This window comes from Plasmodium vinckei (genome assembly GCF_900681995.1).
Source record: "Plasmodium vinckei vinckei genome assembly, chromosome: PVVCY_11".
NCBI lineage: Eukaryota > Apicomplexa > Aconoidasida > Haemosporida > Plasmodiidae > Plasmodium > Plasmodium vinckei.
Window position 1 is genome coordinate 1,085,316 of NC_051303.1, and position 25,980 is coordinate 1,111,295.

General features: G+C 21.8%; 7 protein-coding genes across 7 annotated transcripts; 5 read left to right on the plus strand and 2 right to left on the minus strand.

Moving 5' to 3' along the window:
- Positions 1-1,449: 1,449 nt before the first annotated feature.
- On the plus strand, positions 1,450-2,925 carry PVVCY_1103040 (ribosome biogenesis protein YTM1, putative; the record flags this gene model as incomplete). The annotated part of the gene is made up of 1 exon (XM_008626073.1): positions 1,450-2,925. The coding sequence occupies one exon, from the start codon at positions 1,450-1,452 to the stop codon at positions 2,923-2,925; it is 1,476 nt and encodes a 491-aa protein (XP_008624295.1).
- A 1,561-nt stretch (positions 2,926-4,486) lies between these two features.
- PVVCY_1103050 (conserved protein, unknown function) lies at positions 4,487-7,175 on the plus strand (the record flags this gene model as incomplete). The annotated part of the gene is made up of 2 exons (XM_008626072.1): positions 4,487-4,594; positions 4,833-7,175. 2 exons carry the CDS (start codon positions 4,487-4,489, stop codon positions 7,173-7,175), a joined length of 2,451 nt encoding a protein of 816 aa, XP_008624294.1.
- A 1,355-nt stretch (positions 7,176-8,530) lies between these two features.
- On the plus strand, positions 8,531-10,495 carry PVVCY_1103060 (bifunctional methylenetetrahydrofolate dehydrogenase/cyclohydrolase, putative; the record flags this gene model as incomplete). Its single annotated transcript, XM_008626071.1, has 1 exon — positions 8,531-10,495. One exon carries the CDS (start codon positions 8,531-8,533, stop codon positions 10,493-10,495), a length of 1,965 nt encoding a protein of 654 aa, XP_008624293.1.
- A 1,101-nt stretch (positions 10,496-11,596) lies between these two features.
- PVVCY_1103070 (conserved Plasmodium protein, unknown function) lies at positions 11,597-13,973 on the plus strand (the record flags this gene model as incomplete). The annotated part of the gene is made up of 11 exons (XM_008626070.1): positions 11,597-11,689; positions 11,847-11,906; positions 12,030-12,101; positions 12,267-12,352; positions 12,480-12,642; positions 12,740-12,905; positions 13,008-13,050; positions 13,141-13,302; positions 13,430-13,535; positions 13,667-13,750; positions 13,863-13,973. 11 exons carry the CDS (start codon positions 11,597-11,599, stop codon positions 13,971-13,973), a joined length of 1,146 nt encoding a protein of 381 aa, XP_008624292.1.
- Positions 13,974-14,277: 304 nt separating this feature from the next.
- PVVCY_1103080 (ATP-dependent RNA helicase HAS1, putative) lies at positions 14,278-16,255 on the minus strand (the record flags this gene model as incomplete). Its single annotated transcript, XM_008626069.1, has 2 exons — positions 14,278-14,421; positions 14,660-16,255. 2 exons carry the CDS (start codon positions 16,253-16,255, stop codon positions 14,278-14,280), a joined length of 1,740 nt encoding a protein of 579 aa, XP_008624291.1.
- Positions 16,256-18,476: 2,221 nt separating this feature from the next.
- On the plus strand, positions 18,477-19,319 carry PVVCY_1103090 (tetratricopeptide repeat protein, putative; the record flags this gene model as incomplete). The annotated part of the gene is made up of 1 exon (XM_008626068.1): positions 18,477-19,319. One exon carries the CDS (start codon positions 18,477-18,479, stop codon positions 19,317-19,319), a length of 843 nt encoding a protein of 280 aa, XP_008624290.1.
- A 616-nt stretch (positions 19,320-19,935) lies between these two features.
- Positions 19,936-25,495, minus strand: PVVCY_1103100 (conserved Plasmodium protein, unknown function; the record flags this gene model as incomplete). Its single annotated transcript, XM_008626067.1, has 2 exons — positions 19,936-25,168; positions 25,377-25,495. 2 exons carry the CDS (start codon positions 25,493-25,495, stop codon positions 19,936-19,938), a joined length of 5,352 nt encoding a protein of 1,783 aa, XP_008624289.1.
- Positions 25,496-25,980: the final 485 nt, after the last annotated feature.

Sequence of the window (25,980 nt, forward strand, 5' to 3'; positions counted from 1 at the left end):
AATTATTAAAGGAAATAATTATTTGCATATTTTTATTTATGCTTGAAAATAAAAAAAAAATTGTTCTGAATATGTCTAACATTGCACCCATATAAATTAAATGCATGTACAATATTAAAACGTTAAAACAAAAAATCATATTATATAAATTAATTTGGTCAGGTATTTTTTATTTGTATTTATTTAATTTTTTCATATTAAAATATAAATGATACATTCTAAAACAACACCATATTGCAACCTTATAATAGTTAGACAAATTATGTTAATATATATGCCCAATTCTTTAGCATATCCATAAATAAAATTTGATAAAACTCAAATAAAAGTAAAAAATTAAAAAAGTATAAAACATATGGAAACTGTTATAATTAATATATGCAAATGGGTAACCTTAACTTGAAGTGTTTTGAAACTTTTAAAAAATTATCACGTGCATATGCATACGATATTTATAATGCCGTATTAGTTGTCTATAAATAAATGTATATATAATGTGTTATTATATAATTGTGCTATTATATAATCATCCACTTTTATGACCTTTATATTAAAATTATGTAAAAAATTGTAAATTTTAATTTTTAGAAAATAGTAATCCGTTGTATTACAACATATTTTATTTTTTTTAGTTGAAAAAACTTATGTGTGCTTATGTAAACTTGTTATAGCAAGTAAATTATTAAGGTTAATATATTTTCTTTCATATGGTTGTACCTTAAAAAATAAACTAAATAAAAATATATAACACTTTGAGACATTTAAAATATTTTATGTTTAAAACTCTAAAAGTAAAAATATTAATTTTTTTAGCTTAACCAAATAAACATATTTAGGAAATTTATTTAAACCCAACATATATAGATTAATTTTTTTTGTGTCATTCTGTTGATATAAGTTAAATAATTTTCCTGGTGTTGCTCTTTTTCTTTATATGCATGCTGGTAAATTAGTTATTTAAAAATGTGATTTAATTAAGTTGTATTGATTTGCATTAATTTTTTAAATTAAAAAAGTTGAAAAAAAGTTGAAAAAAAAATAAATATATATATTATATACATATTTAAGGATAATATGCATAACATATTACAGCCTTTTTTACCGCTTCTTTAGTATGCATATATTTAAAATTTTTAAAAATAATATATATTTATTTAAAAAAAAATTGAAAGCAATTAGGTTGTATTTATGTCACATTTTATCTTAATGAGTTCAAAAAAATGAGATAATATAATTTTTATAAAAAATAACATTATTTCATTAAAAAAGTATGGATATGCATTTTTTAAAAACAGTATAACATCATTAAATATATCTATATGAAAGATAAGTTTGGATTTATAAAAAAAATAGAATAATCAATCACAGTTTTCCCGTTTTTTTTTTTCTGCAACGATTATCTCAAAATTTTCTACCTTTGGTATATCTGCACAAGTTTGAGAATAAAAAATGGGAAAAGGCAAGGGAAATGAAAAAAACAAAAAAAAAAACAACCAACTAGATAAAATGGTGAGTGATGAAATTTCAGAAGATCAAGAAAGTGATGAAATAACTTTTTCAGAAAGTGAAAGTAGTGATAGTAGTAATGAGAGTAGTGAAAGTTTTTCCGAAGATGAAGAAAGTGAAACACAAGTTGATAAAGAAATACAAATATATTTCATCTCAAATATATCAGATGAGAAATATAAAATGCAAGACAATACAACATATACAATACCAATATATTTTAAAAGAATTGATTTATCAAAGATGGTAAAAAAATTATTAAATTTAGATGATGAGGATGATGGTAATATATCATTTGATTTTTTAATAAATAAAAAAATATTAAGATCTTCTATATCTGAATTTTTAGAAGAAAATAATATATTATCAGAGTCTACTATTGAAATAGAATATATTTTATGTTTAAAAAAAAAAACAAGTAAAAATATTGACGATATATCAGAATGGATATCAAAAATTATTATTATTGAGGATAAATTATATTGTAGTACATTTGAAGGAAATATATTATATTATGATTTAAAAAGTTTTAATAAAATCGATGAGAAAATGATATCAGACACACCAATATATTCATTTAATGTATCCAAATATGTTTCAAAAAATTATGACAATTATAATAGTCAATTTCAAAATATGCATCAATCGGTTATTGGACTATCAAATGGTACAATAAAAGTTTGCTTAAATGAAGAAACTAATAAAGGTATATCTTTAAAGAGTGAAATATATTTAGGAAATAATGAAGATATGATAAAATGTATTGAATTTAATAAATCCCATTCTTTACTTTTATCTGGAGGAACTGATAATAAAATAAACATATACGATAATAATTATATATTAGAAGAATTAAAAAATGATAGTAGTAATAAGAGAAAACTTAAAAATGTAATAACACCTAAAAAATGTATATATAAAGAAGAGGGTATTATAACATCATTATCATTTTTAAATGATACAAAATTTTTATGTACATCATTAAATAGTAATATAAATATTTATGATACAACAAATATAGATATAGTTAGTTCCTATTCATATAATAAAGCTATATTATCAAGTGACATTATTAATGATAATTTATTTGTAGCAGCTGATGATCAATCTATTATTAAATTATTTGATATACGTTGTTTAAATAAAACAAATGTTATAACATTAAATGGCAACAAGTATTATTTCCATGATAAGATTATAACTTCTTTAGAAGCAAATAAAAATGAATTATATATCTTATCAGCATCTCATGATGGCTTTATTAATATATATGACATTAGACTAAACAAATCTCCCATATATACTATCAAAAATGAAAATCAATTAAAATATTTATCATCTACTTGGTTTTATAATAATTCTCAAAATAGTTCGATTGTAAGTGCTGATGAACGCAACCTGGCTATCCATCAGTTTTAATTCAATGAAAAATGGAAAACACAAAAATAAGACTTATATTGTCAAACCATTTGTCTATTTATTTTTCATTAATCAAGTGCTTTTTAAAAAGCTATTAATTTCTCATATAAAATGGATACAATATTTTTTTTTCCTATTCGTTGTATATGCACCAATTTTATTAATTTTTTTTGCGGTGATTAACTTTATGTTTTTATTTAATCTCATTGCATAATTTATATATGTATATTGTTTTATTCTCTTTAAACTGTTAATTAAATAATTTTAAAAAAAGTTGTTTTTAGCCTATTATTACGCTTGCTAAATTTATAGATATTATGAAAGTCTTTTTTTTTTTTAAATAAGCCATAATATGGCTATATGGGAATTTAATAAAATCGTGGAAAATATGTTATTCAAAAAAAAAACACTTATCCAATTTATTTCATTTGGCATAGTACAAAAAAATAATAACATCATATTTGAAAATATACGACTGGGATATAAGGCATATAATTATACATTTGTAGAATTATAAAAAATAATGAATAAATAATGTATATATCTTTGTTTTTTTTCATTTTTTATGAGGTTAATATGTACAACTTTTTGTCTTTTGATGAGTTTATTAAAAGAGAGGTACACATAATATATATCCACTAAATGCATAATGTAATGGGCATAATCCCAATATATAATTGCCTTTTCATTTATATTTTTTTCCCCTTTTTTATTTTCTTCTCCTTATTTTATGATCTTTTTTTTATAAATTATTGGAAGACGAAGAATAAAAAAAGTTAAGCTTTATTATTTGTATAAATGCGATTGTTTTTTTTTTGTGGCATAATGCTACATTGACACTGTAACAAAATACAAATAATTGTTTCCTACATATTTATAAATAAAGTAAATATGATTATATTATAAAATATGTTTTATTAATTTATGTGTATATTTATGCATGCACATATTTATGAAAATGTGTTTTATATATTTCCCCTCCCTCTTTAAAATGTATTATATATATATATATTTGTAAATTGGTAGCTATACTTATTTATACGTATATATAGATATATACATATGTGTATTAATCCCTTAAGATTTTCATTCAATTAATTCACTAAATACATTTTACTTTTTTCCATATTATAAAATCTGTCAAAAACTGCAATTATTTAAAATTGTAGGTTATAAGGAAAGCCTTGCTTTTTCATGCACACGTATGTACGAGTCATACTATTATATTATTATATGCATATTAATAGTAATAAAAAGGACCAATAAAAAATATAAATATATAAATAAAAATATATATATATGATACTCTGTGCGACGCTTTAAAGCTTCTTAGAATAAAAAAGAAAAAAACGTACAAAAAAAAGTATAAAAATAAGAAAAATAATTACCGCAGGAATATTGATATAATTAGAAGAATGAATAAAAGAAAAAGAAGCATTCGAAATAATGCAATGCTAAATAAGTTAAAAAAAAATGTGCTTATCAATACCCACAATATATAGATAATTAAAATTTTATGAATAATTTTTTATTTAAATCCTCATTTTAAGAACATTACAAAATGCAAACAAATGAAGAGCTTTTAAGAAAAGAAGAAGAGGAAATTTCAAAAACCATAGCCTTATCCCTTGAGGAGTACCATGCTTCTCAGCAAAGAAACAAGCAAGCTGTAATCTTAAAATAAATAAAAAGCATAGAGAACGAACTAGTGTGAACATACACACGCTCATATATCCATCTATGTGTTTACACTTTCATGCATACATGAGCCTATTCGATAAATGATATTCCTGCATGTTGTAAAAAATATATATCCTTTTTCAATTATTTTATTTTATATTCTCAAAAAAAATAAGTTTATTTTATGTTTTTTTAATTTTTTTTTCAATTTTTTTTCTACTTGGCAGAACTTAGATATAGATGATGAAAATGACGAAATGTTACAAGAAGCAATCAGATTGTCCATTTTAAAATGTGATACAAAAAATACGGAGAAAGAAAAATCGGATTTAAATGACAGTAATTATGATATTGCAAGAAAAAATTTTGATAAAATCACATATTATTTATGTAATAATTATGAAACAACAAAAAATCAAACAGATATAATTGATAATAAATTATTTTGGAAAGAAATATATAAAGATTATAAGAATGTATATGTAATAATAAAAGATTATATAAATAATTTAAATAAAAGAAATGAAAAATTAAATGAAAGAAAAAAAAGTTCACGTTATTCTTCAAGTAATGATGAATATGATAGTGATGATAATTCTAGTGATTGTAGTAGCTCCTCTTCTTTATCCTGTCAATCATTAGATCAAATAAAAAAAACATATAAAAATATAAATTATACAACACAAGATTATTGTAAATGGTTAAAAAAAGGGAATAGAAGTAAAAGTTTAAATGATCATGTATATGTAAATTATTTATTAACAGAAATGAAACAATTTGAAGATCCAACCAATTTACACAATATAGTTTTTGGTACTAACAATTATAAATATTCAAATAAAATGGATATACAAAAATGGTGTAATCATAATATATCATTTTATGATGATAAAAATATAAATTTTGGCCTTCGTCAATTTTTAAGTGGGCCATGTGGACTTATATCAAGTATTCAAGCATATATCATAATTGTTTTACTTTTTAATTATAAATATAATTTTTTATGGGAAAACGATTATTTCGATGTCCTAAAAACTAACAATGATTTTATGAACATGTCATTTAATAATACAGATCAAAATAAAACCGATGGAGAAACCCAAGTAAGCTCAACTAATCTTTGTAAAGAAGACCTATCTAAGGATTCAAAAAATGGGGAAAAAAAAGAGAATATGCAACATGGCAGCCATCATGATTATACTAAGAATGATAACACAAATGATATACATAAAAATATAGATACAAAACAAGTTAATGAACTTAAAAATATAACATCATCACATAATAAGGAAGTATATTCTGAAAAAAATGATGAAGAAATGAATAAAAAGGACAATGAAATTTTATACCTAGTTAGAGAACATATTCGCGATTTAAAATATTATGCTTTAGTAGAATCATTAGCATATATATTATATCAATGCACTGATAAGTCATATTATATTATTGCCTTTTTGCTACCAGAATGTTATGATTCTGCATATTTTTTGAGCAAACAAAATAGTAGTGAACCTGTTGTAAGAGATTTAAAAAAAATAAATATATACTATAAAGAGTTTAGTAGTATAAAAGATGTTCTTCGTTTTTATTTGGAACATTTTATAATATTTTCAAGTTCTACTGGTGCTATATCTTTTCTATATTCAGTCATATTGACTAGAGGAATAAATAATATAAAAGATGATATGGATGATATAAATCACCCATTAATAGGTATATATGGACATTGCTCTCAGGAATTAGTAAATCTTTTATTAACAGGTCGAGCTTGTTCAAATGTGTTTGATAATAATAGTATCATAAACACATTCTTAAATACTGATGTAGATATTGTAAGTATGTATGAAAATGGAGGAAGTAGTAGTTGTAATAATTCATCTTTTGTTGGAATAAATAATGGAAATGATTCAAAGAATTCTCAAAATATGGATATACAAAATTCTTCATCATTTAATAAAAATAATATAATACTTAAAGGTATAAATAAAAGACCATTAATAGGATTATTAACAGATTTCGAAGCTTTTAAATATTGTGAAGTTGGTAATTTTTACAAGTATCCAATATATCCCATCTGGGTTATTAGTAGTTCTAATCATTACACTGTTTTGTTTTCATTAAATATAAAAAATTCAAGATGTACTAGTGAAGAACTATATTTAGAAAAACTTAATAAAGTGTGGAAAAAATATGATAAAGAAGATAATAAATATATCTTATCACATTTTATATCCAGATTTATTGAAGATTTGAATATAAAAGATGAATATAGAAATATGTTTCGAGGTTTTGTAAATGATCTAGATATATTATTATATTCAGAATTTAAATCATTTTATTTACAGGTCAAGCAAAAAGATATCGATGAGCGTAAATTTGCTGATCCACCAAAAGACAAATATTTTTATCTATATGATGCCCAAGAAATACCCGAAAAAGCTATTACTTATTTTTTTTTAAAGGAAGTTGATTATGATGTTTCACATGATAACAATTTGAAGTTCTTTAACACAAGATGGCCAAACAACTCTGTAGAGGTTTTGAACAAGACCAGGAAGTTGAGCCGGTAATTTCTCACATATGAATCGAGAATATATATCGATACTCTTATTCATAGAGTGGTGTTGATATTAATTACATAAGAAAAAAAGTGATATGGAGCAAGAATATATACCGAATAAAATTATTTTATGGCCCTTTTATATATTAATGTTTTTTTTTTAATAATTCAATGCTGTAATGGGAAAGGATTGGCACTCCGCGATTTAGTGGCTTCATAAAATAAATATTGTGCATGATATGTATATGCACACTTTTTCATACTTGCATTTATGAAATTAATATTTTTACATAGTATTCGTAGGGATATATGTACCCTTTTGTTTTATAAAAATGCATATCTTTTATGCCATCCATTCGTCTTTGCTCATTTATTTTTATTTTTTTTTACAAAATTAAATGAGCTAGCTGAAGTTTCAATTCTATATTATCCTTCATATAATTATCAATTTTATTTTCAATAAATGATGCAAACATTGTGTATGTTTTATTTTATTCTATATAAAACTAATAAATAATATTGAATAATTTTAAAACAATAACAATAGTTTTTTTAAAAGTGTATGAGAATGCGCACATACAACTATTATGCCTTATGCTTGAAGTAGCACTCACTACAACATTTGCGTATAAATATTCTGAACAATTCATAAAAAAATTATTATTTTTTTTTTTTTACTAATTATGCATATTTCGTTTTGAATATGCTAAATATTTCTTATCTGAATTTGTATAAAAAAAGAGTAATCATGCTAAATAAAATTTAAGGAGGTAGTAAAATATAAGGACTAGGCTCTTATATGTATATACATAAAATAGGTTCCTTAAAAGTTAAGCAAAGTAAAAATGTTTAGAGTAAATTATACCGCGATTTACACCGATGAATAATATATATGATTTGCACTTTATTGTTTCATATTTTTTTCTCTATATTTTTTTAAATAATAAAACGAAATGAATTCAAGGGGAATTATTCAAAGTGTAAAACCCAACATTTATTTTTATAGAAATTTGTAAAAAATTAAATGATATAAAAGTGTGAAAAAAAAATGAAGAAAATTAAATATTTAATCGACTACTAATTATTTTTATGTCGTGTATTATTAAGTAAATGAGCATGATGAACAACTGTGAATAAATATTTCCCAGTTAAATTGGAAAAAAATGCATTTTTCAAGTTAAGCAGAGTGAAACAGCTGTTTCATTTCATTTATTAATTAATTTATTTATTTTTATGTCGTTTTTGCTAGACCATATATCCTTAGCAAGGGTGTACAAATTGGATAATACAAATGATATCTACAAACTTTAATTAAAAATATGAAATTTGATTTTTGCAATTTCTACCATTTAAAACAATTTAACAATGAAGGCTGACTTGCTAATTGGGCTTCCAGTATCAGAAAAAATTGATCAGCTTGTTTTAAAAAAGATTGAAAATTATAAAAAGGAAAGTTTAGAGAATGGTGTAGAGTTTAAGGGAAAGAAAAAACTGTATGTAATATATTCCAAAAATGTGGTAGCATATTCTTATTTATATATATTATTAAAAAAAAGTATATACTTAAAATTGGATATAATTTTTATACTAGTAAAAGTAGATAAGAAATATTCTCAAGAAAAATTAATTAATTTAATAAAAAAAATTAATAAAAAAAAAGGAAATAACACATCAATCTTAATTTTATCACCCTTAAGTTTTCATATAAACAAGTTTTATGTATCAAAATTTATTAACGAAAAAAAAGATATTGATGCTTCTAATAATAATACAATATTTAAAGTATTAAACATTAAGAAATCATTATTACAATTTTTTGGATTAGACACAAATTTTACAAATAAGAATGAAAAGAATGTAAATTTGGTTAGTATATATACTTATATTCCTCATTGTAAAAAGAGACACACCATTTATGATAGTTATACAAATGAAGAGCAAATAATTGATGTTAGAAATGCAGACAATCAATGTGTATACCCACAATGCTTCATATCAATGGTACATATTCAAAATTTTATATATTTGATACAATTGTTTTTTTCACTATTTCAATCACTATTATTTAATTATTACCTATTTATTATAATAAATATAAAACACGCTTTAATATGCTGTATTAAAAATGTATTGACAAATAATTGTCAAGAGATATATAAAAAAGGGAAAGTAGAAGACAACAATACACATATTAAAAAAGTAATAGTTAAATCTACAAATTATTATAGAGACAATTCCAGTAATTGGTGTATTAAAAAGTCTTTGAAAAAAGTATCAAACAGTATGGATACCGAAATTTATAACTATTTAAATGAGTTTACTAAGTATAATATACCTTGTTGTGTTCACTCCATTATTTTATTTATTAAATATTACAATATTAAGATAGAAAATAAAAAGATATTAATTCTTAATAATAATATAAATATATTTTTAACATTATTTTATTTTTTTTATAAAATTGGAATATCTACAACAGTTTATGATGCAGTCAACGGATATACTATTTGTAGATATAACAAAGACGCAAAAAAGAAAAACAAGCAAATTTATTTTTTTATGAAAATGGACAAAAAAAAAAAAAAAAAATTATATGTTCATGATGAAAATGATTTTAAAAATAAAATTCTTAAATTTATAAATAATTATATATATAATATAAATAAGCATATACAGAGTAACAAAAAATATTCTATCATCAAAAATAATTTGAAAAAAAATATTATAAAAAATTCCGATATTATAATAATTGGTATTGGATATTTTAATATTTTAAAGAAAAAACATATAAAAAAAAATGCCATAATTTTAGATCTAGGTATCAATTTAATATCTACAAGTCTTATAAAAAAAAAAGAAAAAAAAAAATTATGTGTTTCTAGCAAAGTTGAAAACGAGATCCAAGGAACAAATGAAAGTACAAACCCGATTAAACCATCTTGTTTATGTGAAAGAAAATGTTTTAGTATCAAATATAGAAAGAAAAGGGTGTATGAGCAAAGGAAAGTTCAAAACAAAAGAAAATGTAGAAATATAAATAGAGGGTCTTTTAAAAAGACCGATATATGCAATGATAGTAGTAGTAATAAAAATGTGTGTAGAAAGGAAGAGGTTAAAAATAGATATAATAAAATATTATTAAAAAATGATAAATTAAAACTTGAGTTTGCCAATAAATTATCAAAATTTTTTAAAAATTATGAAATATTTGGAGATGTAGATTTAAATTGCAAAAAAAAATCTTCATATATTTCGGCTGTTCCTGGTGGAATTGGCCCTATTACAACTTCTATGTTATTTTATAATTTATATTTTAAAAAAAATACTTAAATATGATAACAAGTAATTTAAAAGAAAATAACTTTTAAAAAGCTTCCGTGAATGCTTACAATTATTTTTGAAATTATTTCCTATTTGTTTATTATTTATACAGTATAGCTTTTTTTACGACTTTCTATTTTTTTTTTGTTTTAATAAACTAATTAAAAGAAATATTTTCTATATATATGATATACATATGACTCTCCATTTTGCTAATAGTGAATATGTTCAAAACCGAATTTGTGAAATAGTTTTTTTTAAATATAATTTATTTATATATTTTATACCATTATAAAAATAAACACAAAGGGTAAAATATGTATACTCATATGTGTGTACCCTTTAGATCCGCATTTAAGCAATGCTAAATTTTTTTTTGAAAAATTTAAGATTGGAGAGTATATAGTGTGATGAAAAAATTCGTCAATACAAAAATAGTAGAATAACTTTTGGGTATACCTTAAAAAATAATTTAAACTATTTTATGAATATATAAATGAATAAAAATCGAAAATTTAGCATAAGACATAAATAATAATAATTTTTTATGTTTATTTTTTTTTTCTCTATATTTATAAAATAGGTATTGCCGTGTGAATAAGTATATTGCACATGTAATGCGCAAATATAAAGAATTAATAATTATCAATTCTTTTTCACATATATTTACTTTGTTTAACTTTTCCATTATGTAGTAACACTATACCCAAAGTGAAAGTTAAGACACTATATTTTTAAGTTGGAGAAAATTAGTTTCCGTTTCTTATTTACTCTCGTACTTTCCTTTAAGAGTTATATATTTTTTTGAATAATTTTCATCTGTCTTACGCATTATCGCACATATATATATAATACATATTTATAGATACCTCTATACTGTAGGAAGGTTGTTTATTTTTCTTATAATTTGATTTATAATTTATATTTTCGATGCTAAACATGTTTTAAATATACTACAAGAATAAAACCCATTTTTCTATTCTATTAATGTGTGTATTTTTATTTTAGAATGTTTATAATTTTGGAACTTTAGTCGTTTCGAATATATTTGCATATTTTTTCATAGCCAATATATAAAGGCTTATTAAAAATAAAAAAAAGGGGAAGGAAATGGTTTTAAGTAATAATAGTTTGTCAACATTAAAAAATAAAAAAAAAAAAGAAAATGAATTAATAAGTAATGATTTGGAGGAAATCGAAAAAGTATAGACTTATAAAAACAAATTATTTTTACATATATACAACTGTTTCTATATATTATCCAAATTGCTTCCTTCATTATTTTATTCATAAATTTAATTTAAACATTTTGTATGTATTTATAAATGGTTCCCTATTTCTTAACCTTTTGAATGTGTAGAAATGGATGACTAGCGACGATAACAACAAAAAAGAAAGTGCCACATCAGCAGAAAGAGAAGTATACATACATGTTATGTGTATATATATATCCCATTTTAAGTGAAAAATAGTAAACTTTCATGGTTTTAATAAGCTTACACCATAATAATAATGTGCTATAATTATTTTCCTCTTTCCAAAGGAACTTTTAAAATTTATACAAAATCAAGATGAATTTAAAAATATAAAAAAAGATTATTTGATTGAAAGCAAAGTAAAAATAATTCGAAAGTTTAACATATGCATTTAAATAAAAAAAAATTATATTTCAAATATATAATGCATAGAAATGTGTTACTAAAGTTTTTCCTATACAAAATTTGAGAATACTTTGACATTTATTTTAGACATATTTATTTTCTCTATACTTATACCATAGGAAGTTGTAAAAAAACAGAATCCACGATTTATAAAAAATGATAAAGACTTGTTAAAAGAACTGAAAAAACAAACGGAAGAGAAAAAGTTAAACAAAAAAAAACAAAATTATTTTCTTTTTTAGACAATAGAGCAATTGTTTGATTTTACTATTTATACAATATATTTTTTTCCATTTAAATATTTACAAAAAAAATGTCTATATATTAATCAGGATACAACAAAGAAAAATTGATGAAGAATCATCAAAAAGAGAAGATATTGAAACAGCTTATTTGTCTGAAATCGAAAAAAAACATAAAGATGAAGAAAGGAAAAGTGTATTAAAAAATAAAGAAAGTGCCCTAATAATAAAAAATCAAATCCAGGAAAATCTTGTATAAAAAAGCGGAAAAGAAATATATATCCTCAACATTTTCTTTATATTAAATGCATATATATATCAAAAATAACTATTAACATTTGGATTAACAGATAAGAAGACAAGAGGAAGAACAATCGAAAATTATCGAAGGAAAGCTAATGCAGAAACAGTTTGAAAAAAATAAAATGGATGATCTTGAAAGAAAAAAAGAAAAGTTAGAAAGCCAAAGGGTTATACAAAATTATATTTTAGAGAATAACAAAAAAAACATTGAACGTAAGCTCAAGCTAGGAATAAAGAAAATAATCATCCATATATATAATATATATTTTATGGCTATATATGTTAATGCTTAAATCCCAATTTGATCTTTAACAGTTGCAAACGAACTAAAAAAAGAAGAAAAGAGAAAAGACGCCGAGTAAATAAATAAAAAATATTATACAAATAAAAAGGAAAAAATTATTTCATAATCCATTATTAAACTGTGTTAATTTTTTTTTAAATCAAGGTATGTAAAATATATGGAAGAAACAGAAAAGAGAAAAAAAGAATATGATGAACAAGTGAAAAACGAAAAAGAAGAAAGAGAAATGGCAATTCATGCAATTAGAATGAAACAAAAAAAGAATGTAGAATTACAAGCCCATTATGATGAAATACAAGCAATCAAGTAAATAATATAAAATATAAAAACATAAGTAAAATACTATTATTGCATAAGTATATTTTTGTGTGTATGTTCTTATTTGTGACTAACATACTGACATTGGATATCCACATTCAATATCTGTTTTAAGGTGGTTGAAGGAAACAAAGAAGAAAGAAGATCAAAAAAGAATAGTTGAAGAAGATGATAAAAAGAAAAAAATGGATGAATTAAAAGAAGCTAGACTTATTGCAATGGTTAATATATTTTATAGACATGGAAATTATTTATGAGCATGTCATTATTTTGTCAACATATATATACACCTTTATATTTATTTGTTTATTACATATTCTATTTTACTCATTTATATGTTCTTTTTTTGAAGGACGAAAAAAAAAAGAAACAAATTGAACAAATAGAAATTGGAAAAAAAGACGCAGAAAAATTAAAGGAACTCAGTGAACTCAATGTAACATACTATATATTCATGCGAAAAAAAATAAATGTAATAGGAATAATATATGCACCTTGAGTCTTAACTTTAATGAGTTTCATATATTCCTTTTTTTTCATTTTAACAGGAAAAAGAAAAAAAAGAGGAGGAAGAAAAAAATAAATTAAAAAAAAAGTCTTATTATGATAGTTTAACAGAGTTAGTTAATTTGAAGAATAAAAACAATAAAAAATTATAATAAACAATTTACATAAATTGAAAAAAAATAGGAAGTATCATTTACTATTGATACCAAATAAAGACAAACACTATTTTGTAGAATTATTCTTAAATTAATAATATAATTTAAATTATAGTATGCTATGAAAAAGTAATTAAAAAAAATATTAATTTAAAAATAAAAACATGGAAAAAGTAATATATTATTTCCTAATTGAGGGTATTAAAATTTTTTAGAAAATGTGTACGATCTTAGATTGTGTAAATTAAATTTCTATGGACAAAGTTGTCATGCATACACATATTATTACATAGTATTTTTACTATTTAAACTTTTTTTTTTTGACATTAAATTTTAAATTTAAATCAACTTTTGGTGGGGCATCCAATCCGAAGTTTTTGGATGTTAACATCAAATTCAGATTATTTATATCAAAGACATCTTTCAATGCGTAAGTCACATATCCCTAAAAAATTGTAAAAAAATTATAAATAGATTATGAAGAAATATAATAAATAAATCCACGCTAATAGAAACATTATTGTATTTACAACGAAAACAACATGAGGCAATAAAAGTTCACCCTATTTTATTTTATATAAAAAAATATGAACAAATAGCGAACTAGCTAAATATGTGAATAAAAATTTTTTTTTTTTGCTATTTGGCTAGTTTTTTTTTTTTTTCAACAATTTTATTATTACATTTAAATACGATTTAAAGGCCTCCCGTGCCATTTTATGAAGATGGAAATTTTTTGTAACAATTGATTCCATTTGTGACTGTATATTTATGAGTTTATTCTGGTCATAGGCAAATTGATTGACCGGTATATTATAAAATTTTAAATAATTTAAAAATTTAAGCTCATGTTTCATTAAAAAAATGATTGCTGATCCTGCAGAGTCATTTCCTCTACATGTTCGGCCTACTCTGTGTATATATTCTTTCGAATCATCGGGGGGGTCATATTGGATAATATAATTAACATTTGGTATATCTAATCCTCTTGCTGCAACATTTGTACATAATAAAATAGCATTTTTTGCAGCAGAAAATTCATTAAAGCTTTTTAATCGCTGATTTTGCTTTTTTTTTCCATGTATACAAAAAGTTGGTATATCAATATAATTTAATAAGTCATTGTAAAATTGAACAGACATACAATTATTAAAAAAAACCATAATTTTTTTTGAAGGATTTCTTTTTAAAAAAGTAAACAATAAAAGAAATCGTTTATCTTCGTCTACTAATGCATAACCTTGTTTTAATCTTTCGACAGTTGCAATTTTTGTAGTAACTTCTATAAATATAGGTTTTTGTAAAGATAGTCTAATTAAACTTTCTACTTTTGTTGTTTGTGTTGCTGAAAATAAAGCTGTTTGTCGTTTTTTTGGTAACCTTTTTACAATTAAATTAATTTCTTCTTCAAATCCTATTTGAAGTAATCTATCAGCTTCATCAATAATTAAGCATACTAAATTTTTGTAGTTAAACTCTTTAGTATTTTGCATATGGTCTAATAATCTACCTGGTGTTGCAATTAAAATATTTATGCCATGTATAAATTTTTTTTTTTCTTCATTTCTACTTACACCCCCTATTATTATACCATTTGTTTGAGGTATATATTTACACAAATCTGTGCAAACTTGATATATTTGTAAGCATAATTCTCTTGTTGGTGATATTATTAATACTCCTGTTCCATTTTTAGGTAAAAATTTTATATTATATAATATATTAATTGAAGGAACAAGAAATGCTAATGTTTTTCCTGACCCTGTTTTAGCTGCCCCTAATATATCTTTTCCACTTAAAAAGTGTGGAATACATTTTGATTGTATTTCTGTTAATGTAATAAAATTTAATTCTTTTAGTCCCTTTTTTAAAGCATCACAAATATCTAAATCTTCAAATTTTTGTTCACTATAAAAATTTTCTTTTTCATTTTTTTTATTAGATATGACATGATCTTTATATTTGATATTATTTTTTTCTTCATCATGTTTGCTATCTTCTTCTGAAGTATCTTTTTGTTTTATCTTTTTAGAATTTAAATCATTTATATTGTTATCATCATTTTCTCTCGATCTTTTTTTCGTTTCCTTATCATCTTCTGCTTGATCATTTTCACATGCCAAAGTTTCATTTTCTTTGGTGGAAAGGTCTTCTACATAATTAGACTTATTCATATCTTCATTTTCTTCATTTTCTTTATTATCTACATTATCTGCATTATTTATATTCTTGTTTGTTCCATCCTCTTCATTATATATTTTTCCTTTAAAAAAATGCATTTCTTTCTAGCAGTTTAGTATAACTTATATTTGTTTTGTATTTATTCTTTAATATTATTTATTACTTTTTTTCTTCGAAATTTTACTATATATTTTTTTTAAACAACAACAAAATAATAATTTGCATTGCTTCGTCATATATATTATATGTATATATATACTAACGAGATATATTTTAAAAAAATAAAAATATTGTTAATCTTTCTATATAATGCTATTCATTTTTTCATAAAATAAGCCCAAAATGAATATATTAAAAAAATTATTTTTTTTTTTTTACCTATAATATGTAAAAATTAAGGAGGATATTATTTTTTACATTTTATATACGCAAATAATTCGGTTCATAATTATATGAGTATCCTACTGAATCCTTCCCAATGTTTACAAAAAAAATTGTTGAAAATTGTTGAAAATATAACATATAAATAAACTAAAGAAGACAATAGTGAAATATTAAGATCAAATAAAACTATATAATTATGTAGACCCAATTAATTCAAATTGTTCTATTATTATTCTCACAAAATATATGTAATAATTTTTGCATATTCATAGAAATATTCTTTTGTTTATTCCATATTAAAAGCTATTTATAATTTTTTTTTTCAAATTAAATAAATACGAATACCCATTTTTTAAAAACAATTTCCCCTCTATAATACAAAAAAAATTATTATTTTGTAGGAACCAATTATGATACTTATCATTACATAAATACAGTTGTATATCATTCCATTTATTATGTGATTGTTTAAAAAAAAAAAAAATCATAAAAAAAAAACATAAAAATAAAAAATATATGACAAAACAAATAACCTGCATATTTGGTCAGTATGGAGAACAAAAAGTAATTTCGTAAATTTATTTGGACATTTAAAAATGATTAATAGTTTTTATTTTATTATATTTTTATAATAATTAATTTTGTTGATAAAACATATTTTTTTACGTGTGAAAAAATAACACAAGCAATATATATACATAAGTATATAATTGTAAAGTTGAGAGAAAAGGGTTATTGAAATGTCTAAAGACATATATACACGTTTTAAAAGTATTTATAAGGAGTTATATAATATTTGTACATTTTGTAGGTATTTATTATGTATGTAAAGACTTGATTAAAAACTTATTATATATATTATTTTATCTATTCTTATCATATTTATTACAGTGAATTAGTATTTTTTTATAATAATATTTCCCAACTATAGTTCCCTTTGGTTTTAATATGCACCATACTATATTGTTTTAAATACTAAATATAAAAGGATAATTATTTAAAGTAGAATAAAACATACGGAATACTGTATATGTTTCATATTATAATATATATTAAAAAAATATAAATGAAATAATGTTATTTTTTTTATAATTTTTTTAAAATTATGCAATTTACAAAAAATGTGAATAATATATTTATTATACATAAAATAATTTTCATATATATAGTATGAGTTTCTATTATATTTTTATAAAGTTCGATTTATTCCTGTTTTAAAACTTATATAAATTTTATGTTTGAATTATATTCATGAAAACTAGTGCAAATACATGAAGCGTATGAAGCATATGTTGTTACAACTTTGTATAATTAATATATGTATAAATTATTTTTTCATTTATATTACGTATAAACATTTTTAGCATTAACAGTTACATACGTATTTATATTTTAGTGTATTTTTTTTTTTTTGTAAAAATACTCTTTAAATTATTTCCTTTGTTTTATATGTGCAAATATATATGTATGCGCATTTATACATGTGTAATTTTTGCCTAACATTATACCCTTTATTTAATTATTTTAAAAAAAAAAAATAATAAAATTAGTAAATATTTATATAAAATAAAAAGTATATATTATAATAATAATTTGTAAGTAAAAAATTACCTATGGATATATGTCTTCTTTACATATCAAGGAGTAGAAAAAATAAAAAAAATATTGTTATGCAAAATTATATCATTAAACTTATAAACATTTTTTTAGTATTATAAAAACATTTTAGCAAAAAATAATAATAAAGACATATTTGTAATAAAATTTGTTTAAAATTTATAAAACTTCCTACAGTGCACCTGCACACATAAGAAGTGGATGTGTTAATAGTGGCAGCCGCCAAAGTATAATAGACAAACTGACAAACATATAGCAAAGTGCACTAAAGAACCATTAACATACAAAAATAAACATTCATCATTTTCAACTTTTACAATGGGGGGAGCATCAAGTCGAAATTTAGAATATAACAATTATGTAAACATGAAACTTTTAGAGCCAGTTGATTATACAAATGTAGATGATATTTATTTCCAGGAACCAGATATACAAGATATCATAACTAAAGCTCGAAAAATAAGGAATTGTAATTATAAAGAATCATTAGATTTATATTTTAAAGCATTAAGTTATTTAAAAAGAAAGAAAGAAAATAATTCTCGTGTATATAAAAATGTATTAGAATTTGAAATTAGTCCTCAAGATATTCAAAAAAATTGTCAACTAAATAGGAGTCTTGAAAGTAGTGTAAATATAGATGAAGAAAAAGATGTAACACCCTTTAGTGATAATAAAATGATTTCAATAAATAAAAAAATAGCATCATTATATAACGAAATAGGTGATTTATGTTGTATACATGATTATATTGAAAAGTCTTTATTTTATTATAGTAAAGCATATTCACATAATCCATCAAAAATCGATTATATATATAAACAAGGAGTATTATATCAACAAACAAATGATATAGATAAAGCAATTAGTACATTTAAAATAATATTATCAACAGACCCTAACCATATACCTACTTTATTTTCACTTGGAAATTTATATAGATATATTGATTATAATATAGCTCTATCTTATTTCGAGACTATACTTAAAATCGAGCCAGACAATACTGAAGTTTTATCATTATCTGCTTCATGCTATAATAATTTAGGGAAATTAAATGAAGCTATATCATATCAAAACAAAGCAGTTGAAATAAATCCTGATAATTTTAATCATAAAAAATTTGCTCAAAGACTTATAGAAATGAGACCCCAAAATTAGTTTTATTTTATTTTTTTGTTATTTGTAGTGCTATTTGCATTGTTTTTTTTTTTTTTTCGAAATAAATTTCATTCTTGTGTGCATGTTCAAAGATATCTGTGCACTACATTTGGAATATACAAATATGAGAATTATCGTATTTTATATTTTCTTAATAATTATTTTATAAAGTGTGTGTTTATTTTTTTACTTTTACATAATTAAGGTAAAAAATTACGCCTAAAAATTGGCTTGTTTTTTTACACACATTTTCATAACTTTTTTTCAACTTAATTCTTTTTAACTTTTTTTATTAAACTTGAACTTGAAAATATAACACTTTTGTTGGTGTGTAAAAAGGGTTCAGGGTTTAGGGTTTGACATTAGATCGATTAATGTGCGTGGACAAGGTGCTTGATAATTAAAGCAAGTTGTAACAAACGTTGATAATGTAAATAAAAAACAAAAATTACGAAAAAAAACAATCACAAAAAGTGATAATAAAATGGATAAGCAAAGTGATAAGTAAAATGATAAGCAAAATGGATAAATCAAATGAGGCCCACATTTGAAAATTAAAAAAAAGAAAAATATAATATAATGTAATTACTAATTTTGAAGTTTGAACAAGCCTTTTTTAATTGTCTAAAGATGACAAAAATAAAGATTCAGTAAATCCAAATAAAATTTTGTGTATCCATATATATGGCTTAAATCCAGATAAGAAATATCCTTGATTTCCTCTTTTATATAATAAATAGATAATATTATTATTTTTTGAAATTTTAATAATATCAAAATGTTTGAAATTAAAATTTTTATAATCTGATGAGAATATGAAAAAGACTGGAAAATCTATATTTTTAATATTTTTTGAAATAAATTCATTACTAGCATTTTGTAATATATAATAATAAACTTTTAATAATTTATAATCTTTATAATGAAGAAAATTGGGTATTATATCTGAAGTATTTCTATTATATCCCTTAACATTTTCATCTTTTTTATTTTTTATATCATTTATTTTATTAATAAATTCATAAAACTTTTGATTAGCACAAAAATCATGATATTTATTTTCCGTAAAATAAAAATATGCATATAAATATATTAAATAATTATATACATTATATATAAATAGTAAATTAAATAAAAATCTATCTTGGCTATTTAAACATAATTTATTAACAAAAAAAAACCGCCATTTTTCATATAACTCTTTTGTACAAAAATAAGACATCACATCATCTTTAAAATTTTCATAATACTCTATAGATTTATTTAATTTTTTTTGTATATTTGAATTGTTTTCATACTCATATAAATTATTATTATGCATTATACTATCTTTGGGTCCATGCCTATTATCTTTATCTATTTTTTTATTTAACTCTTGAAAATGTTGACTCCAATAATTGTGTGGATTATTTTCACATATATCCTTATATTGTGAATATTTTTTTTTATGTATTAATAAATTTGCTTCATTTATATATTCCCCTTCGATTTTAATTGTACTGTTTGAACTTTTGTTTTGATTATTTTTGTCTGAGCATAGGTCGCTTTTATTTTCTTTATTACAATGATCTTGTAAAATACTATTATTACTCACCCTGCTTGTTAAATTGTTTTCTATGTTTGATGTGTTTGTACTACTAATTGGTTTGCCTTTTAAATCACTGCCATCAAAGCTGGTATTCTTTTTATCACCATTGCTACTATTTAAATGTGTGTGGTTTAAAGGGCATACCTTTTTAATGCCAATATTTTTTTCTACAAATTCGGGATCATTATATTTATATATCGAATTTTTATCATTTTTTAAATAGGTGTTTGAAGTATATTTTTCCTGATCAGTGGGTTTAGAAATTTTTTGAAAAGTAGTTGATGAATTATTTTGTTCTGCATGTTTTGGGCAGCCATTTCGAAAGTTTGGAGGGGCATGAGCATTAGTGATGATGTTAATAATAGAGCTGTGTATTTTCATTTCTTTATTCTTACGAAATAAATCATAATCATAATTATAAAATAATGTAAATTTTAAATATTTTTCTAATTTATTTGTACATAAAAAGAAATATTTTTGTTTGATTAAAATTGAAAAAGAATTTAAAAAGACATTTAATGAATATATTATTTTATGAAATATTGAAAATTTGATATTTTTATTTTCTGATAAGAAAAGATCTGGATAATTAAATATATCAAACATATTATTATATGAAAAATTAATTAATATACATATTTTTTTTTGTAAATTTTTTTTTTCTTTATTTTTTTTTCCATATTCTTCTTCATATGTAGAACCTTCTTCAGAATAACTTTTATTTTCTTCTTCTGTTAGTATTGAATTTTTTATATTTAAAAATGAGTTTTTTATAACTTTATCTTTTTCTATACCTTTTTTACTATTTTCAGATGCATTTAAATTTTGTTGAAATTTATTTTTTATTTTTAAAAAACTATATCGAAACTTTTGAGATATTTTTGATAAATTTTCAACTCCACCCTCATTTATTATACTTCTTAAATCATCTTCACCATTATTTTTAGTAAAATGTTTTTCTTTTTCATTTTTTATTTTATTTCCAATTTCTCTTTGGTTTTCTTTTTTATAATACATCTCATTAATATTATAAGAACGATTGCTTATGCTTCTATATCTACTTTTTCGTGAAAAAATATCATATCTATAATTAGTTCTGTTGCCAATTGCGCTATTATTTTTATGGCTCCCTTTTGATATAACATTTGGATCTCCTAAACTGTTCATACTATTTTCAACTTCATTTATGGCTTCATTTACAACGTCATTTTCAATTTCATTTTCAACTTCATTTTCAACGCTGTTTAAGTTTTCATTTCCAACTTCATTCTCTTTATTATTTAGATCGGCAACTATATGAGCATTACTTATTTTACTTTCATTTTGTCCGTAATAATTTTCATACATATTATTAGAAATATTTAGATCAATATCGTCAATTTTACTTATATTAGTCAAATCTAAATCATGAGATTGATCAGATCTGGTTCCTTTACTAACCATATTAAAATCTGATTGATTTAGATAGTAATTAACTTTTTGATTTTTTTTTAATTTACCACTTGGACCTTTTAATTTATATATTTTATTTTTTTTATTTTTCTTTTCTTTTGATTTTTTTTTATGTTTATTATTTGATTTTTGATTATATTTATAACTGTGTTTTTTTCTTCGTCCTTTTTCTACTTCTGCTTCTATTGCTGTTTCAATTTCTTCTTCAATCTCTGTTTCTAATTTTGATTTATGTTCTGAAAGAATTTCATCTTTTATACTTGCATCTATATTATCATCTACTTCTTCCTCCTCGTTGTCGTCTTTTTCATTGTTTGGTGCATCTAATTTGGATTTTGCTTCCGATTCTGTTTCGAGATTTCCTTCAGATTCTACATTTTCTTCATCACCCCATTCGAGATCTTCATAAACAGATTCAGGATTAATTTCGATTCCCTTATCTTCTTCCTTTCCTACATCTAAATCATCTATTCTTGCAATGGAATTATCTGATTCTCTTTCAACAGAAATATAATTACTAGCTTGATCATCAGATGTAGGATCATTTAAAAGACTATTATTTTGTTCATTTTTTCCATCATTTATAGCAGTTTCAATTTGCATATATCCTTTTCCTTTGATTCCATATATAAATTTATCAATTTTCCATTTTTTTATATTTTTAAAAAAATCTTTAGCATTTTTATTTTTCATATTAGGTTCTGGATTATTTTCATTTTCATTTTTATTAACCGTTTCAGGTTTTGGTTTATCTTTAAAAAGTAAATTCATAATATTTTTATTATTTTGTTTGTTAGTGTTATCTTTTTCTTCATCACTTTTATTTTGTTGATTAATTTTTCCATGTGTATATTTTCTATCGCCAATATAGTTGATATTATTTATAGAATTTTTATTATCTTTATATTTGCCTTTATAAAATCGATTTATTTCACAATTATATGGATTAATATTATGGAAATTAAAATGTGATTTTGCATGTTTTCCTGTACTTTTATTTAATTTTTTTTTTACCGATTTTTCTAAAAAATAATTTAATAAAATATTTGTTCCATCATTAAAACTGAGGAAAATGAAATTATAATTTTTAAATATACTTTTAAAATGTAACATAGCAATATTTATATCATTATAATTATCTGTAAAAAATGAAAATGGACAGGAAAATAATGGTGAGCTAATATGTTTTCCTTTATTTTGTTTAGAAAAATTTTGATTATAATTAAAATTAACATCAATGGAATTAAATTGTGAATTAACATTATTGCAATTTTTCTCTATCAAATTTTTAGGATCTGATTTATCACCAAACTCATATGAATGTTTAAATGGAGATAGTTGATTATCTTGAGTTATAAAAGGGTTATGTAAATTTAATGAATCTGCTGATGAGTCATTTTTAAATAAATTATTAGTTTTATTACTATGGGTTGTTGAAAAAAGGCTTTGTCTATTTTCTATATGTGTATTATTATTTTTATTATAATTTGCATTTTTATCTATATAAGAAAAATCAGGGAATATATAATCCCTAACAAATGAATTATCTTTACTATTAAAATTGTATAATATATCTAGCATGTTTATATTTTTAGAAGTAAATAGATAAGGAATTGATAATCCATAATTAATATTTATATGTATATGTACACAAATATATCCTAATAATTTAGCTATAACTGTAAATGAATCTATTTTTACATTTTTATTTAAAAAATAATAAATTGGTATATTATTTTCCATCTCTTTAACATTTACATAATTATAAAAAATTTCTGGGACAATAATAATTATACCTTTTATGTTTTTATATTCACATTTTTTAAAACTTGCATATAATTTATCTCTTAGTTTGTTTTCTACACTTTTATTTTGTCCTCCATTTTTAGAAGAGTCTAAATTTTTGTCTCTTCTTATGTCAAAATCATCGTTTTTTTTTTCTTTGCTTTGTTTATTAGTTGATGTTTTTTTTTCATCAAAATAATTTTCAATAATTGGCTTATCTTCTAGGGTTTCTGTTTGTATGCCATGCTTTTCTTCCTCTCTTTTTAAATAATAGTCGACCATTTTATTTGACATTTCATTTTCGGATTCAACCGATGAGAATAATATATTTGACAAAATTTCTACATCTTTATAATTTGGTGGTATATTTGTAGATGTATTAAAAATTTTATTTTTGAAAATTCTTAAAAATTGAAGATATTGTATAAGTACAGTATCTTGTAAATATAAATTATGAACATCAGCAGATTCTACATTTTTTATATTTAACATTTGTTTCCATTTTTTATCAACTAAAATTAATTTTATTTTTTGTTCTTGTTTTATATTTACTAAATCATATAAATCTATAATATCATTTTCATTAATATCCGATAAACCTACTTGTTCTTTTTTTCCTGTTTTATTATTTTTTTTCTTTTTTTTTACAGTAGCATTTGGTAAGTAATAATCAATTATTACTACCCCGAAATTATTATTATTTAAAACTTCTCTTGTATTTATATAACAATGTAAATTTATGTTTTCATATATGTTTGAGTATTCAATAATAAAAAAAAATAATCTCAAACTAGTGAAATATATCCATCTTTTTATTAACATGCATAATCGGACAAGTAATTTTTCACTTTCTTCATTGTTTCTATTTCTTTTCCTTTTATCATTTGAGTTTTCACAAATTATATAATTCACATATTCTTTCTTTTTTTCTAGATAAAAATAAAATACATGTATAAAAATATCCTGTAAAAATGGATGAATTAAATAAAGCGTGCTCCTGTATGTTCGCTCAATGCTACTACACCTGTTGAAATAAAAATTAAAGAAGTTTGTATATGCTAATTTAGTAGACTATGCATATGATGAGGCTTTTGGGTGGTCATATGAGAATGCCCGTTTTTTTTTTTTTTCCAAAGTCTGGTACACAATGATGATAGCTCGAACTAAGCTACAAACGTAATACCATGCAATAAATAAACACACAAATTTTCAATTATTTAACTTGCTCTTACTTTTTCAAAATGCTTAAAGACTTTTCCCCTATATAAAATACCAATGCCTTTGAACAATAATTATAATCATAAATAAAAAACAATACCAGCAATGTTAATATTCCAGTAAATATTTCCATTGTTATTACTATTATATTTATATGTCCCTAATTTATGATATACATTTGTATATATTTTTGTATAATGTAACAAATTGAAAGGAGGGGAAAATATATAATATTTATGTCTTTAAACTTCATCTTAATTTATTTAATAATTTCCATATAAATATTCCCTTCCTCTATATTCTTCACCCTGTTTTGTTTTTTTCAATTTTGTTTTATTTTGTATTTTTACAAACGATGAAGAAGGAAAATTATTATACTATAATTCAACAAAAAAAAATTTGGAAATAAAAAATTTTCCTCAACATTATGGAAAATATAAGAAGAAGAAAAAAAAAAAATTCATAAAGCTATGGATGAAAATTATTAAATAAATCATATAATTTTATATATTTATTTGTAACATTATTTTATTTATTTTTTTTTATCTTAAAAATTGAATAAACATATATTTTGTATATTTTCAAGTCTTTTGTTTTGGTTTCTTTTTCTCCTATTCA